This window comes from Elgaria multicarinata, chromosome 8 (assembly GCF_023053635.1).
Source record: "Elgaria multicarinata webbii isolate HBS135686 ecotype San Diego chromosome 8, rElgMul1.1.pri, whole genome shotgun sequence".
Taxonomy (NCBI): domain Eukaryota; kingdom Metazoa; phylum Chordata; class Lepidosauria; order Squamata; family Anguidae; genus Elgaria; species Elgaria multicarinata.
In genome coordinates, this window is record NC_086178.1 from 59,854,337 (window position 1) to 59,872,147 (window position 17,811).

The 17,811-nt window shown below is 39.5% G+C and overlaps 2 protein-coding genes across 2 annotated transcripts in view; one reads left to right on the forward strand and one right to left on the reverse strand.

Moving 5' to 3' along the window:
- Positions 1 to 1,227: 1,227 nt before the first annotated feature.
- SFR1 (SWI5 dependent homologous recombination repair protein 1) lies at positions 1,228 to 4,791 on the forward strand. Its single transcript, XM_063131565.1, has 3 exons — positions 1,228 to 1,351; positions 1,767 to 2,177; positions 3,762 to 4,791. The coding sequence occupies exons 1-3, from the start codon at positions 1,244 to 1,246 to the stop codon at positions 3,951 to 3,953; spliced, it is 711 nt and encodes a 236-aa protein (XP_062987635.1). The 5' UTR covers positions 1,228 to 1,243; the 3' UTR covers positions 3,954 to 4,791.
- Positions 4,792 to 6,406: 1,615 nt separating this feature from the next.
- Positions 6,407 to 17,811, reverse strand: part of CFAP43 (cilia and flagella associated protein 43) — a 54,960-nt gene continuing 43,555 nt past the window's right edge. The window contains exons 29-39 of the mRNA XM_063133245.1: positions 16,573 to 16,692; positions 16,396 to 16,503; positions 15,899 to 15,985; positions 15,242 to 15,330; positions 11,528 to 11,735; positions 10,991 to 11,103; positions 10,136 to 10,295; positions 9,649 to 9,813; positions 9,026 to 9,106; positions 7,188 to 7,341; positions 6,407 to 6,629 (exon numbers count right to left, since the gene is read on the reverse strand). Of these exons, the coding sequence (XP_062989315.1) occupies positions 6,454 to 6,629; positions 7,188 to 7,341; positions 9,026 to 9,106; positions 9,649 to 9,813; positions 10,136 to 10,295; positions 10,991 to 11,103; positions 11,528 to 11,735; positions 15,242 to 15,330; positions 15,899 to 15,985; positions 16,396 to 16,503; positions 16,573 to 16,692 (1,461 nt within the window). The 3' untranslated portion in view covers positions 6,407 to 6,453. The remainder of the gene's footprint in view (positions 6,630 to 7,187; positions 7,342 to 9,025; positions 9,107 to 9,648; positions 9,814 to 10,135; positions 10,296 to 10,990; positions 11,104 to 11,527; positions 11,736 to 15,241; positions 15,331 to 15,898; positions 15,986 to 16,395; positions 16,504 to 16,572; positions 16,693 to 17,811) is intronic.

Below are 17,811 nucleotides of genomic sequence, written 5' to 3' on the forward strand. Positions count from 1 at the left end.
AAGCTGCAAGAGCCCTGGCCTCTTTTGTATCTGGTCAAGGAGGCAGGGCTTCTGCAGCTTTAACTGTTGTGATGAAGAGATGAAGAGGGAATTTCACCAGATGCTGTATGCATACAAACGACACCTGCTGTACAACTGTTAAAGATACAGGAGCCCTGTCCTCCTTTCCATATGGTCACCCTACTCACGATTGGTTTTGCTGGTATGGCTTATAGGAGTTGTAGATCAAGAAAAGCTGGAGGGCCACAAGTTGCCTACCTTTGCTCTGCAGGAAAGAGAGACTCATCTGTTGAATTCCTGTTATGCAACTGTTATAGAAGTCTTGTCACCCCAAAAAGGTGTTGAAAACAAAAACTTTTTTGTTCCAGCAGGCCTTTGGAGAATAATCTGGCCCTCCATCTATGTTAATGTCTTATAATTTTGTTGTGTATTTTAAACGTTTATGGTTTTGTTCCCCCCCCCCCCCGCCTTCCAATTATTTTTTAAACTTTGTAACGGCGCCTTGAGGCCCAGCATTGGGCAAAAGGCGGGATACAAATAAATATAATAATAGTAATAATTGAACACACCAACAAGAAAAGCATTTACTAACCATTACAACTGTTGTTTGAAACCATTGAGCCCTGTAAAATAGACATTACTTTCCAACCTGGTGTCCTCCAGAGATTTTGAACTACAACTTCCATAAACCCTGACCACTGGCTATGCTGGTTGGGGCAGTTGTCCCAAACATCTGGAGAACAGGTTGGGAAAAGTTGGAATAGGCTGACTCACCCTTGAGCTGAGTCAACCTTTGACAGCAAGGCATATGTACACAAGACAGGAGAAACTGTCCCTTGTGCATATGCCTCGCTGTCAAAGGAATAGACACCACCACCAACAGACAATTCCATAAGGATATTTTTTCCAAAACTGATATGAGAATAGTTTTTCATGTGTAATTTACAAATAGAGCTATATGTTGTTTGCAGTAAATGGGAAAGCTAGTTCATGTGGCATATGGGGGAGGTCACAGCGCTTGTGGTACCAGCTTATATTTCTAGTAACAGTAGTTAAAATTGCTAGCTATATGTGTCAAACTGCTCATGAGGTCAGTCAACCCCTGACTTCCCCATTTTGATAAAAGGTATGGTGAGTAGAATTCCATCAATGCTATATAAGAAGCTCCTAGACAAATAGGATCTAACTGGTTAATCTTTAAAGGATTCCGTTTTTATCTCCAGCAAATTAGTCCATCCTCAAAATGGAAACACCTGTATTAAACAAACCTACAGCATTATGCTCCACTCCAGAGAACTATGAGACATCTACTCAGAGCAACAGCAGCAGCAGCTCCTCCTCAGGGAAACAGGTGTGTACCTATGCCCATTGCTAGTTATTCTTTTGTCTCATACTTGTTCCTAAACAGGCAGTATGTAAAATCACCTAATCCCTGGAGATAGCTGCAAATACTGATTTAAGAAAGATAAAGCAATCATTAATTTTGTTCCAAAACTTGTCCTCAATTAAGAAAGGTTTTGGGTTCTAAGTTTTAATATAATATGAAAATTAGATAATTTTGGGTTGTTCCCCCCCCTCCATATATGCAAATATCTGTTCTGAATTTGAGTGGGTAATTAACATTTTAAGTATGTTACATGCTGTCTGCAGGTAGTTTTGTTTTGTTGTTTTCACAAACAACAGTTTTCACAAACATAACGTTCCATTTATAATAAAAAACTTGTTTGTTTGATCCTCTTAATGCTACCTTGTTACTTTCACTTTAGGTAATGAGTGCAACTCTTCGAGAACGTTTAAAGAAAGCTAGACGGTCATTTAATTCAACTTTTACTGTAGCAAAGCGTCTTAAAATAGATGAAGAAAAAAACTCTAGTACGTATGAAGACAGGACTTTGCTGAAAGAACTATGTTCTACATCACAAGATGAAGGTAAACACTTGGGAAAAGTCACTGATGGAACCGTGTGTTTGAAAAGTGCTGTACAAGTGAGAGGAACCTCTATATCTGAATATACTGGATGTAATAAAACTACACAGAACTCTCCAGAAGTTCTTTTGTTAGGAACAGATTGCAAGCAATGCGAACAATTGGAAGAAAAAATGATATTAGTAAAGCAGATTCAAGAAAAGGAGGAACTTCTCCGGAGACTTAAGCTGGTCAAGATGTACAGATCAAAGGTAAAAAAATACAACATTGAAAATTTTAAATTAAGTATGTTTTAATTCCAGTGAGAGTCTTTAGAAACAAGAAAATACTGCATGGAGATATTCTTCATGCTCTAGCTCCCTAGTACTGTAACTGGGTGAAGAACCACATCAGCTGAAATGATACTCCTATTTGGCACTGTGCAGTGTAGCCATCATCAACCAAAGTAGAGATGAATAATAAGACATGCAGGATGTAGATCCCAATCATGGAAAGTGGGCACACACCGCAAAAGTATAGTATCTTTTCTATTGTCTATTTCTTGGAAATACTGAGGTACCAGCTATTATGTGTATTTAGTCTTACAGTTTGTGGCTCAGTAGCTGACAGGCAGCCAGTGCAGTTCTTTTAACACCAGTTTTATATGAGCATAGCTAGGTGTTTGCGTGAGCACCCTAGCTGCTGCGTTCTGTACTAGATACAGCTTCTAAACCACACACATGGGTAGCCCCACATAGAGCACATTACAGTGGTCTAATCATGAGGTTACCAGTGCATGAATGACCGTGGCTAGGCTATCCCTATCCAGGAACGGGCATTGTTGTACCAACCGACTCTGATAATGGGTGCTCTGGGCCACTGAGGTCACCTGGGCCTCCAATGACAAAGATGGATCCAGAAGCACCCCCAAACTATGGAACTGTTCCTTCAGAGGGAGTACAACCCCATCAACAACAGCCAAACACCTTAATTCCCGGACCTGGGAACCACCAACCCATATGGTCTCTGTCTTATCGGGATTCAGCCTCAGTTTATTGGCCCTCATCCAAGCCATAACTGTATCCAGGCACTGGTTCAGAACGTGTACAGCCTCTCCCGATTCGGATGTTACAGAGAAATAGAGCTGGGGGTCATCAGCCCCAAATCTCCCAATAGCTTCATATAGATATTAAATAACAAATTATGAACATAACAAGCCTGTTCAGTTGACATGCTAAGCCGTGGTTAGGCCACTAGCCCTTTTGCAGCAAATGGTTAAGTAGCCACCATGGCTAGGGATGGTTCACACGACACACTAACATCCTGTTCGGACAACACGCTAAGCCATGGTAGCTACATGACCATGGTTTAAACACGCTCACTAAACATGGCTTAGCATGTTGTCTGAACAGTTCCAGTGTCAGGTTCACATGACATGTTAAGTCATAACGTTTAGCTCAAAATGCTTAACCGCTGTGGTTTAGCGCGTTTTCTGAACAAGGTCAGTAGTCTTAATCTAAACACACCAGATTAAGACTGTTATGTTTTGCATTCAGTGATAAGTAAACCCTAATTTACCCTCTAAATATTCTAATGAATATTCTAATGAATTTTTTGTTAAGCGTTGTTGGGAGGACTGGCACTTCATGCTTTCAAATACAAGCTCACTGTCATGAGGATGGTGAGGCAGGCAGGAGAAATTAACAACTGCAATGAATACTTTTTTTGGTGTTAAATAAATCATGGGATTTTTTCTTTTCTACAAGTGCAAGTGACTTCCACATATATTGACTATTTTAGTTGTATTTTAATTGTATTACGGACTGATCTAGTTTTTTCTGTCTTTCCTGTTTCAGAATAACCCAACAGAGTTGCAGTCTCTGATATCAAAATGGCGAAAAAGTTCCCAAGCAATGCTGTATGAGCTACAATCAGCTTTATCTACAGATAACAAGAAATTAAGTCTTACTCAATTGATAGATAATTTTGGACTAGATGACCAGCTTTTACATTACAACAGAACAGAAGAAGACTTTAGAGATGCATGATACAAGTGTTTTAAAAATGCATCTGGCTTGTGAACTGCATCACCAGACTGTTTTGAGAATCACATGGTTCTCATATAGAAAAAATATTTTAGGGAGGTCTAATGGTTTTGCTGACCTGTGTGGCAAACCTGTAGAAGATGGCTATATTGTAATGTATTATATATTTTCTGGCAATTAGGTTTGTATAGTTCATTACAGACTGTGATAAATGAATGTGTTTTTGTTTTTAATCAGCACATGTACAATCTTTAATTCAACAAGGGAATAAATTATTCCGTAACATCTTATTGACTCAGTAAATGTTAAGTATACAGGTATAAGATTGCCATAGTTTCCAAATGGATTTTCTCTTCCTTATAACAGACTTGTTAAAACAGACACATCTGGGCATTACATGCAGATTCAACATATATCCAGGTTTTTATTATTTAATGTAACTTATTCTTCTTCTGCCCCAAATTTTAAACACATGGGAAATTGCCATAAAGAAATATTAAAAATATAGGCCAACAGAGATCATTCTTAAGATGTTTACCGACGAATCCTTGTTACGAAATGCCATTGAACTCAAGTATGTTTAGGATTGAGCCTACACTATGCTACCCAATAAAAAGGTGCCAGAAAGAATGAGCATTGGGAGATGAAACAAGGCATATTTTATAACCCCAGCTCTGGTTTTCAGCCCAATGTCTATTTGAGTCCTGGCCACTTCTCCCTCCTTAACTTGCACATATGGCCTCCTCTCCCTATATTCCCTATTTCTTCTCAGCAGTCATCCTGTCCCAGAAAGCTATTTCTGTTATTGAGGTCTGTCAGATATTTTAATTCCAGCTGGCACCATTATTATTATTATTATTATTATTATTATTTATTTATATAGCACCATCAATGTACATGGTGCTGTACAGAGTAAAACAGTAAATAGCAAGACTCTGCCGCATAGGCTTACAATCTAATAAAATCATAGTAAAACAATAAGGAGGGGAAGAGAATGCCAACAGGTACAGGGAAGGGTAAGCAGGCACAGGGTAGGGAAAAACTAACAGTAGAAAGTAACAGTAGAAGTCTGCACAACATCAAGTTTTAAAAGCTTTAGGAAAAAGAAAAGTTTTTAGTTGAGCTTTAAAAGCTGTGGTTGAACTTGTAGTTCTCAAATGTTCTGGAAGAGCGTTCCAGGCGTAAGGGGCAGCAGACGAAAATGGACGAAGCCGAGCAAGGGAAGTAGAGGCCCTTGGGCAGGCGAGAAACATGGCATCAGAGGAGCGAAGAGCACGAGCGGGGCAATAGTGTGAGATGAGAGAGGAGAGATAGGAAGGAGCTAGACCGTGAAAAGCTTTGAAGGTTAACAGGAGAAGTTTATATTGGATTCTGAAGTGAATTGGAAGCCAATGAAGAGATTTCAGAAGCGGAGTAACATGGTCGGAGCGGCGTGCTAAGAAGATGATCTTTGCGGCAGAGTGGTGAACAGAAACCAACGGGCTGATGTGAGAAGAAGGAAGGCCAGAGAGAAGAAGGTTGCAGTAGTCCAACCGTGAAATAACCAGTGCATGAACAAGCGTCTTGGCAGAAGAGACAGACAAAAATGATCGAATCCTGGCAATATTATACAGGAAAAATCGACAAGATTTAGCTACTGCCTCAATATGAGGAATAAAGGAGAGCGAGGAGTCGAAGATAAAGCCAAGGCTACGAGCTTCCTTGACCGGAGTAAGCGTAACATCATTGACAGTAAGAGAGAATGAGAGATGAGGAGAAGGTTTAGGAGGAAAAACAAGCAATTCAGTCTTTGCCATGTTAAGCTTCAAGCGACGATGAAGCAGCCAAGCTGAGATATCTGAAAGACATGCCGAGATACGATCGTGAACATCAGGAGAAAGTTCCGGAGATGACAGATATAGTTGTGTATCATCGGCGTACAGATGATATTGGAGACCATGAGATTGAATAAGCTTGCCCAAGGGCAACATGTATAAGGAAAACAACAACGGGCCAAGCACCGAGCCTTGCGGAACCCCTACTGAAAGGGGAAAGGAGGAAGACGAGCTGCCATTAGTCAACACGCTGAAAGAGCGACCCGCTAGATAGGAGGCAAACCAGTTATAGACAGAGCCACAAAATCCAAGGTCATGAAGGGAATCTAAGAGAAGATCATGATCAACCGTGTCAAAGGCTGCAGTTAGATCAAGGAGAATAAGAACGGAATAATGGCCTTTAGACTTGGCAGTAAGGAGATCATTGGTGATCTTAGTAAGGGCTTGAAGTTATGCCTTGAAGTTAAAATATTTGACAAGTGCAATATATTATAGGCAATACAAACTCTTAAATTTATTGCATTGAAAAATATGTAATAAATAACAGTAGTTCTTTGGGATTCAAAATGAGTTACAAAGGAACAAGCTACCTTAGTGTAGTAAAGTGTGATTAAAAAGAAGAAACCCCCCTTTTTTTGCAGACCTTTTCCACAAAGCTGTTTATTTCTTCTCGCTATGATGGCATCATGTTAAAAGTCTTGCACATCAAAGAAAGCTGGGAATGTTCTCATTCTCAGCCTCTCCACTTCAGCTTGAAGGATGGACAACTCCTGGGCCTGTGCTTTCGCAAGATCCACAAGCTGCTGTCTCTGTACAATGTCCTCATAGTGCTCTTTAGTGATCTTTTGATTAAGCATCTCCGAGTCTGTAAGAAAAAAAATCTAGGTTGTATCTAACCATAGAAATGTGTAGCAGATTGCGAGCCCCACCCATGTGATCTTTCAAATGTTACCAGGAGCGTGGTAGGAACAGCCATGTACAACAGTTCCCATGCTACTATTGATTATATCAACTGTTGGTACCTGGACTGTTTCAATGTACAAATGAATGAAACACTAACTCTGTATCCTGATTGGTTTTTCTGCTCACTTTGATCAATACCACTGGCTGTGTGCAGTAATCAGTGATGTAAGATCTGCCATTACCTCCCTCATAGAAATGACAATGGAAATGAAAAGTAACCACAGAATTCAGAAAGCCGCATATATGAGCACAGTTGACCAGTGTTACGGCTATCAGTTGTAGGCATAAAAAGTAACAACTAATTCATATGTTACTAATTTTGGTATTAAGAAGTTGGGAAAAGCATAGTTTTCATAATGTCTGGTGGTATGAACATCTTCATGTGTAAGAGAGGAAACTGACATGGACAGAGGCTGTCATAAAATGTGGAAGGATCAGCAACTCTTAGAATGTGACTTACCAGTAGCCTCATGAATGTGTCGCCTTTCTGACACAGTAACAAGCATTTCTTGTAATTCCTTGCTAAGCTTCTGGTTTGCTAGGTCTTTCAGGCTTATCTGCTTCTCCAACTCTTTGATGACTTTTTGCCGCTGCTGCATATTTTTCTTGTGAACCTGGCCATTGAAAAGCAAACAGCCATACATATGAGTTGCTTGGAAAGTGTTGAGTGAAAAGTTGCTAAAGCAAGTTTTATTTCATAGGTAAGGTTTCTTTTCTTAGGTTTGGCTGCTGCAGGTAATTTTTTTGTAGAATTTCTTCCCTATAAAATTTGTTGTCAAGTGTCTAACAGCATTCAAAGGAAGTGTTTAGTTGACTGTAACCAGAAGCTAAAGATGTATTAAAAGGTGCAGAATTTATTTTTAATCCTTTTATTCTGCCTCCCCCACAGATGACAGCTCAAAGTAAATTATATTAATAAATCAGACAAAACATCAAAAATAATGCTATCATTAAAACACAAGTCAAATATCAGTAGCTTGAAACTAAAATTAAATGAAATCCATAAAAACTTATGTTTCTTGACTTTTTGCATTTGTAGATGGCAAGGTAGAAGTGTAAAAAAATGGAAAAGGAAAGCATACAGAAGTGAAAGATCAGAGAAGTGGATCCATACTTAGTCATATTAGTCACTGATGTTATTGAAATCAATAGGGTTGATTTCAAATCCTATTAAAATCAATAGGATTTAAATTAATCATTTAAGTATAACAGTCTGGATCCAACTCAGAAGTCTTATTTGTTGATGACATCAAATTATTTAAAGTGGTTAAAACAAAGGGGTTGTGAGGAGCTCCAAAAGGATCCCTCCAAGTTGGGAGAGTGGGCATCCAAATGGCAGATACGGTTCAATGTAAAGTGATGCATGTTGGGACAAAAAAATCCCTACTTCAAGTATAACTTGATGGGATTTGAGCTGGCAGTTACCGACCAAGAAAGAGATCTTGGGATTCTGGTGGACAGCTTGATGAAAATGTCCATCCAGTGTACAGCTGCTATAAAAAAGGCAAACTCCATGTTAGGCATTATTAGAAAAGGAATTGAGAATAAAACTCAGTATCATACCACCTTTATACAATTTGATGGTGTGACCACACTTCGAATACTGTGTGAAGTTTTGATCACCACACCTAAAAAAGTTATTGTAGAGCTGGAAAAAGTGCAGAAAAGGGCAACTAAAATGATCAAGGGACTGAAGCATCTCCCATATGAAGGACGGTTACAACAGCTGGGATTGTTTAGCTTAGAAAAAAGGAGTCTAACGGGAGATTTGATAGAGGTGTACAAAATTATGAATGATGTGGAAAGAATGTGGATAGGGAGACATTGTTCTTCCTCTCCCAAAACATTAGAACCCGGGTTCATCCCATAAAGCTGATTGGGGGGAGATTCAGAAGAGATAAAACAAGTACTTCTTCACACAGTGCATAGTCAAACTATGGAATTCACTACCACAAGATGTGATGGCCACCAATTTGGATGGCTTTAAAAAGTGAATGGATACATTCCTGGAGAAGGCTATCAATGGCTACTAATCCTGATGGCTATGTGCTACCTCCAGTATCCGAGGCAGTAAGCCTGTATACACCAGTTGCTGGGGAACAAGTCTGAGCTAAGGTGTTCACATATGTTTTAATGTGATTTTAAACTGTAAGCCTCTAGGCAGGGTATTGCTGTTTTATTTGTATATTCTGTACAGCACCAAGTACATTGTTGGTGCAATAATAATAATAATAATAATAATAATAATAGGGAGGATGCTCTATACATGTTTGTTCAGTTATATCCAAGGATGTTTACCTTGTCTAGAAAATTCAGTGTTCCTTCCATTACGGAGACCTCATGATTCATCCGGCTATCATAGTTTATTGCTGATAAGAACTGTGGAATTAAAAGCAGAGAGAAAATCAAGCTCATCTGATGCTTCCAGACACTAAACCTTGGAGCTGTCAGGTGCAAATGGAATGCCTCCACATCAGTAATCTTGTATGGCACATTGTGAATGAATTCATATAACATGTCGTGTTGCCCAGATCTTAGGGTAGTTTGTGATGGGATTGCTGACAAAGTACTTTTTAGTACTTTTTTAGTACACCAGGAATGAATACATGAATGGTTATTATGGTCACAGACACAGGTAAACAAAAACAGACTGCAATTTGTAGTAATAATAAATGTGCACATTACACAAGTCACAGAAACCATTCTATGGTAAGATGTCACTGGATAAGCCCCATACTTTATATGAAGACCATTTGGTTGAAAGGTGGGATACAAATCAAATAAATATAGAAAAGTATTCTTAGATGCAGCTATTAATGAAAAATGAAAAACAGTGTGTGAAGTGAACTTATTTTCTCAAACATACTATTGCGCAACTTGATATCCTCATGGTATAATCAGTATTTAGGATAGTAACTTACAAGCTGGTGATCTTTTGTAACATTCAATTTTTGAATATCTCGAGCCTTTTGGTTTAAATCATCCACCTGCATCTGCATTTTTTTATGTTCCCATTCCAGTTGAAAGATTCCTTTACGGAAATCTTTGCTTTCCACCATGCTAGCAACTTTCCTTTCTCCTTGAGCCTAGAAAAAATGTACGTATCATTTAACAATTTATCTCTGAAAGAAGGTGGGCACGACCTCTATAAACTCAGATGTAATGAGAGAAAATTGGGAAACTGTAACTACTTTCAGAAAAAGTGCTTTGTTTGTGCATTTACTTAACGTATGGGCTTGTAAATCACTCATTGTTAAAGGCTTCTGGTCTGTTAATAGATACATAATGAAAGCAAGGAAAATGAACACAACAAATGTCATTTAGAAGCCAGGACAAAATAAATTTAAAGAGACAAAATCAGGTATAATGGATCTGCAGAGGTTGTTCCTTTGAAACAAAACCAGTTACCCGGATAACGCTGTTCAGTTCTTCAATAATGCTCCTGTTGATGAGAATAGCATCTGTGTAATCTGGTATTAGGTTGGTTCCCTCTAGCTCCACTTGCCCTTGTTTAAAGAGAAACTGGACCATCAAATCTAACTGAAATCTCATCTTCTGCTCTCGAAGCCTATAATCGTAGAAAACAAAAATATGTTTTTAGTAACTGATACTTTTGTTTTTAAATTTCTCCATGGTGAGAGAGAAACAAAGATCACTTCTGGAAGAGATTGTGGAAGTTTTCAATTTTTTAAAAGTTCTTTTAGCCCTTGGTAGAACAAACTGGGAAATTCCAAAATAATAATGCCATAGTAGATCATAGAATCATAAAATAGCAGAGTTGGAAGGGTCCTATAAAGCCATCAAGTCCAACCCCTGCTCAATGCAGGAATCCATCCTCTGAGTGACCTTTCAAATACTTCAAGAGTGCTATCATGTCTCCCCTCAGGCTTCTCTTCTCAAGGCTAAACATGTCCAGTTTTTTCAGTATCTCCTTATAGGGCTTTGTTTCCAGACCCCTGATCATCCTCATTGTCCTCCTCTGAAGCCCCACCAGCTTGTCTAAATCCTTCTTGAAGTGTGGTGCCCAGAACTGGACTCAATACTATGCAGATGTATTTGGAGTACTCGAATACTGAAGTAGACTTTGGTTTGATGGTCTGTGTATTCTGCATAGCATTAATGGTCCATGGATAAATATTGAGGGCAATAAAATCCATAATGTAAAGTCTGAGTGCTTTTGGACTGTAGATGTCTGCAGTGCAGCTTTACTTTGCTAATGTTGTAATACTACAATCGTCAAACAAAAGGCAAAACCAAACTTACAGATTGAGCTCGGCAAAAATGTGCTCAATGTCTTTCCGTAACTTCTCATCATCTTCAATCCTCTTCTGAAGAAAGGTTTGTATCTCTGCTAGTGCCAGTGCTTTTTGCTTCACCTAAGCAAATAGGAGAACAGCCTTCTGAAACGTGTTAACTTTACAAATGTTGTAACTCAGTCTTTTGCTGAGGGTAATTTCTTTAGCAGAGCTGCCCTTATCTTGCACATTTTTAATTAGGAAGCTTTGAGACATTACATTTATTTTTAACCAGAGCATGCTACATCATTGTTTTGACTTTATACATTTAGTTATGAAGGTTGTTCAGATGTTTTAGTCTGGGGGCAATAACTGGTGATTTGCTGCAGGTTACGTCTGAATATTAATCTTTTTAAAATATTAAAAGGATCAAAATGTGATCTCCTTGCCTTGTGGATGACATTAGGGTCTACACATTCCTTATCAAGCAAGTATTTAATTCTCAGAATACGCTGCTGAAATATGGGGGGGGGGGATTAAGTACTGTGAAAATAACTTTACATACCAGCTGCTCACTTTGCACTTTGATTCGTCTAGCTGCACAGAAACGTTCCCAGTTGGCGAGGTCAAGACCCTCAGGTCTGTTTTCAGGTTCATCCATTTCATCAATGGTTTTCATTAAATGAGTCAGAGCATCCTGATGGGCTCTAGCAGAGCCTGGCCGATCACCATAAGGGTTAGCGGCATCAACTTGAATCTTTGTCTTGAGAGCCCTTCCATTGTGGTCCACAACAAACAAATAAGGTTAATTGTTTTCTGCTGCATGTTAGATATGCATTAGAACAAGGTCACATATTAGGGTCACTCAGTGTTTCTAGCTGTGTCTATTTTGTGGTGTGTGTGTCTCTCTCTCTGTGTGTGTACATATATATGTCACCAGCTAACCTCTTTCTTACTCTTACACTTGCTTAATTTCCCTTCACCCTGTAAACCCTCAGGTCTGTGACCAGGCAACTTCAATGTTCTGTACAGGATCTAACAAGTCAGCACCACCATATATTAACACAGGAGCATCTAGTTCAATGATCAGTTTCTAATAATGGTGAGGTATAAATGTTGAAAAGCAGCAACGCTGCCAGCATGCACATTCTTCTTTCTCACTTTTCATATGGCTGAGGACTGGTTTGTTCATTACTTTTGCTGCTTCATTGACTCAAGGAAGGTGCCTACACACAAAAGTGCCTTCTAGATCATAAAACATCCTGTAGCTCTGAATATGGTGAACATACACCATGTTCAGAGCTACAGATTAACTTATTATCTAGGTTTATTTCACTGCTTCAGAGCTCACCAAAATGGCTGTGACTAGGTTTGTGGATTCTTAATTCACACATTACAATGGGCATGCATGTACATTAGTCCAGTGACTAAAGAAAGCTGCCCAAAGTAAAGCAGGAACAGACTCTGAAGGCGGCTGAAAAGTTAAACACGTTTCGAAATGCCCTGAGCTAAAGAGCTGCTTTGAAGTGAAGTGGGATGAACAGTTCATCTTTTCTAAGTAACCGTACTTTGCTTCTTTTCACCCATGCTGAGCGTAGCAGAAGTATTAATATTTCTGGCTCTCCACATAAGGTTAAGGTGAAAGGCAGGAAGCTAGTCATGCTTGTACTTTAAACAGCTTTGGGTTTAAAGTCCAAGGTTATTCTGGCAATGACTTTTAACTTCTCTTTAAACTGTGGGTGGGGCTGAATTCCAATCTGGAAAAGGTGTTGGGATGCATTCCTTCTGTGGGTGAGGCCAAAGGCAGATGGGACATGCTAAAAAATGTTGTGATTGATTTTAAGCCTTCTCAGAAATAAGCAGGACAAGGGGCATGGCTAGACGAGGGGGATGGAGGGCGACGATCTCGCGATTTTATGACCGCCAAGATCATCGCCCTCGTCTACACGCAGTGCGCGACATCCAGGAAGGAAGAGGAAGTCGCGGCCACCATTTTTAAAAATCCAAGCAGAGCGCAGGGGTGCTCCTGCGAAAAATGTAAGTGTTTTGTAAAAAAACACACCAAACAACCTCACGCTCCCCCCACCCCCCACCGATGGGCACAGAGCTCCTGAGGAGCTACATGACTCATGCCCAGATCGTTGCATTTACTCATGAGGAGCCGGGTCATACCAGCCATGGCGGGCCACATGTTCCGCAGTCTTGGGATCATCTCGAGACCACGGAAAAATCAGGAAAAACAGGTAAGGCAATATCCCGTGGAAAGGGAGGGATCATTCCTCCCTGCTCCCGGGATCCCCTGTGCATCATGTGGACGCGCAGGGATGATCCCGGGGCGATCCCTGGGATAAGCCCTCGTCTAGCCATGTCCAAGGCTTCTGCATGCCTACTCAGAAACAAGCAGGACTAAATCATTCACCTGTACATTTAAACAGCATCCCAAGTACCAAGCCTCTACATGTCTACTTACAAATAAGCAGAATAGCTTCTATACTCATAAGTAAGCAGGACAAGTGTCAGAAGTAAACAGGACTGAATCACTTGGCAACTTCCTCCCCAGCCCCTTCCCTGCAGTTAAAAGCTCTTACTGCCAATCAGCAGCTGACTGGAGGTAAGAGCTTTTTCCTGTGCATAGTGAAAAAGACTCCTTTTCTTGCTGTGCAGCAGGGGATAGTTCTTAGATCAGTTGCTGATCAGAGTAAAGAGCTTTTCCCTGTCAAGAGAAAGGATGGGCTCTAGGGAAGATGTGAAATCCCCATGAGCCAGATATGCAGGTTGCTTACCTGTAACTGTAGTTCTTCGAGTGGTCATCTATGCATTCACACATATGGGCTCTGCGCCCGCGCGGAGACCCAAACCGGGACCTCACATAGCTGAATATAACATTTTTGGCGGGAACCTGCCCACATGCTACTGCGCATGTCCATGTAGTTCCCGCCTATACCTCAGTTTATAGGAGTCCGACATTGTGGCCCCATAAACATATATATATATATATATATATATATATATATATATATATATATATGTTTATATATGGAACTGAGCATGGTGCTTTCGCTCAAAGGCTACAAAGATTCTCAAGCTGAGGCTTGTGTAGATTCCTCAACTGAGATGAGTGATAAACCACATGAACTGAGAACAATAAGCAATGATGCACTAGTTCAGGCAAGCACAAGGGGTTGGAAACACACCAAGTTAGTCACACCTAGTCTCATTGAAATCAACAGCAAAAGTTAGTCATGACTATCTTAAATACCACTGATTTTAGTGGGACTAAAGCATGACTAACTTAGTCTGGGTCCAACCCCATGTGTTTATCACATGACCAGTGAATGTAAAGGAACAGGTTCATAGTTTGGGGGTCCTCTTGTACCTGGAACTGTCACTTGAGGCACTGGTGGACTTGATGGCACAGAGCACCTTTTATCAGCTAAGGCTGATATAACAATTATGCCTTTATCTGGGCAGAGATAGCCTGGCTATAGTTATCCATGCTCTGATAACCTCTCATCTGGATTACTGCAAAGTGTTATATGTGGGGCTGCCTTTGAAACGGTCTGGAAACTTCAGCTAGTCCAAATCAGGGCAGAGAGATTGTTAACTGGGACTTGCCAACATTATGCCAGTACCTTCCAGCTGCACTAACTGCCAGTCCATGTTGGGACCCGTATTCAAAGTACTGGTATTAACATTCAAAGCCTGCATGGCTTGGGGCCAGGTTATCTGAAGGGGTCCTTCTTTGCGAGCCCCTGGCAAAGGAAGTGAGGGGAGTAGATACTAGGAAGAGAGCCTTTTCTGTTGTGGCACCCTGGTTGTAGAATGAGCTTCCTAGAGAGGCTTGCCTGGCACCTACGTTGTGCTCTTTCAGGCATTTTAGCATTGTAATTTTTAGCTGCCTTATTTTAAATCTGCAATTGTACTTTATATCTCTGCATTGCTGCTATGTTTTAATCTGGTTGTACTTTTATACTCTAGTTTTAAGCTTTTTATATTTTATAAGCTGTATTTTGGTTTTAATTTTAATGAACCGCCCAGAGAGCTTCCGCTATTGGGCAGTATATAAACAATAAATAAATAGTACGTGTAAGCTGATCATTTACAATAATGGCCCTACTATCATGATTATCCTATTCTAATTGCTGCTTTTGAAAAATGCTTATCTGTAATGCCCCTAATCATAATGGGTCAACTATAAAAAGGCATCTTCATTCCTACTGTAAGAGGAAACACAAAAACTTTCAGGAAATGTTTGGAACTACCACCAACAAAATCTTACCTTGGCCGACGTTTGTATAGTTTGAATAATTGATCAATGTGATGAGTAGGAAGATCTGAAAATTCCTTTCTAAAGCCACGCTCCATTAGCTAACAAAGAGAAGGACAGCATGGCAGTCAGAATCAAGTTTAAGAGTGTTAGTATGTACCCATCCTTGTTGACATGCATGTTGAGAACGATCTACAGAAAATACTGTAGCATGATTAGATCAAAGAGTGTACAATGAATCTGTATAGTCATGATCATAATGCATAATAAGGAAGCTGACTTTCTAGTGAAATATATGGTACTATTAACACAATCCGGAGATTTTTACCAGGGCGTCTTTACAATGAACCATAAAGAAACACAAACTAGTCACCTTTACCTTGCTGTCATTCTAGAGAGAAACCTTCATCAGCCCTTCCATTTACACAGAAATACCTAATTGGTAAAAAAAAGTACTGGCAATATAGTATTATGACACTACTATTGCTCCTAAAATAGTGACTGTTTGAACATATGAAGTGAACATACACGTGAGTGATCCACAATTTAATTAACCTGAAGTACTTGGAAATAAACTAGCTTAGTTCAATAAAACTCAATAGGGCCAAAGAGCTTAAATCCTACAGCTCCAGCTGAACTGCTTTGTGGATCTGGTATTTAGGTTCTTACTCTGTCTTCAGCAATTAAGATGTCATAAGACTCTCGGTAAGCTTCCACTTCTGCTCTGGATGCTTTCACTGCTTCATTAGTTAATGTCTGTACAAAAAAAGTGGATATGACTGAAAGCTTTGAGAAAGTAGTCATGTGAAAGATCTCGCATTAATACAACGAGGCATAATGAGCAATTAATATGTAGTGTACACAAATTTTTTCAGATACCATTTATGTTTTCTCATGTCCTGAAGCTGACACTGAAGATACTCAAAACATGTTTTTCTTTAAAAATGAATGATAATCAAGATTATATGATGCCATGGGCAGACAGTGAGAGGACCCAACATTCACTGCATCAGGTGTGTCTCTATAGAGCCCACAGGTGGCATGTCTAATAAGGTAAGAGATTTCAATGGGGAATTATTTGTAGAGGGCTAGGGAGTTCTTTGATCCCATAAGAGCAGGTTCCATAAGAAACAGCTATTTCGTCAAATTCCAAAAATTATTCTTACCTTTTCCTTTCTCTTTTTATTAAGGTAGTGATGGAGCCCAGCTTCTCTTGTGCTCAGTTCCTCATCCAAGAGCAGTGAGTAAAGGATGTTAGTTATTTTGAGTTCTTCCTAGAAAAAAGGAATAGTCAGGCCGCTGTTTATAGGGGATAAGGTGGGTGAATATGTGTTCATACTGACCTGGTATATAACCATTTCACACTTGACCTTTTTCTCAAAGAGCCTATTCACGATTTCATCAAATGTTTGTGTAGTTTCCTGAATAGTGCCTTGAAGTTTCCTCAATTCAGTTTCTAGAATCTAAGGAAGAAAAAGGTATAGTGTCTTTAACATGAAAGGGTGGGTATAGATTGCAGGTAAGAATGAGGCTGAAGGAATTTTAATCTGTGCTTCTTTTAAAATCTGAAATTCTTTGCTTTAGGAAAAAACAAGTTTCTTAGATGGTCATGTTTGTAAGAACAAGGTTCAAAATATGAGATCTGAAATATTCAAGACCTGATTTCATGTCATATTAATTATATGGATTTAGTGGAGATGGGAATGAATGTACACAATTAGCCAATAAGGAAGGGAATTAAGAAAAACCGACCAACCATCCGTATTGATGGTGAAGAAGGATATTGATGGAAAAAGGCAGTCAGTGGCTTCTACTTCCCCATGTGTTTGCCAGTTTTCTCTGTCTGCCTCTAGTGAAGCTTCAGAATTCTTAACAGTGGCAGCCTGGTTTAAATATGTGAATTTGTGATGTAATCTGTAGCTAGGTTATCAATCTAAAGGCATCTCTGTTCCATATAGTAGTAGCAGTTATGTGCTTTCAAGTTGACTTCAGCTTATGGCGACCCTATGAATCAGTGACCTCCAATTACATCTGTAAACCAACCTACTCAGATCTTGAACCTTAATGTCCTTATCTTCCATGTATTTTTGTTTACAAATTCCTTTTGTTCTAGACCCATTTTATGACATTGTTACTTTGAACATATGAGAGAAGCAATACCAGGTTTCTTGCTTATCCTAATTGACTGGGAACATAACTGTAAAGTACTTGTCTAGCTCCAATTAAATAGTCCAGCATTTTCATGTGAATTGTCCATTTGGGGCATATAACAGCTTTGTGTGTAAGAAAGAAAGGGAAATAGAAAACAAAGAAGGAACAACTAAAGTCATGACGCCTCAAGGTGGGTGATTGTGGCAATAGAAAATAAAGAAAACAGGCCAGGAATATCAACTTGACCCTCTTCAAAGTTCATCCTAAAAGGGGAGCTAAAGATTGTATCATTCATGCTCATCTGATATTGTGGTGCTATTAAGCAGGTGCTCACCTCTCTCCACTTAAAAGGTAGATTAAGTATAAAATGTGATCATCAGTTTTAAACAACTTGACAATGAGCTGGTTTGCATGATCACTGTGGGTTCACC

Coding starts and splice junctions, on each gene's coding strand:
- SFR1 (XM_063131565.1), top strand. CDS start 1,244: ATGGAAACACCTGTATTAAACAAACCTACAGCATTATGCTCCACTCCA. Junction 1,352..1,766: donor GCTCCTCCTCAGGGAAACAG/GTGTGTACCTAT, acceptor CTTTCACTTTAG/GTAATGAGTGCAACTCTTCG. Junction 2,178..3,761: donor TCAAGATGTACAGATCAAAG/GTAAAAAAATAC, acceptor TTCCTGTTTCAG/AATAACCCAACAGAGTTGCA.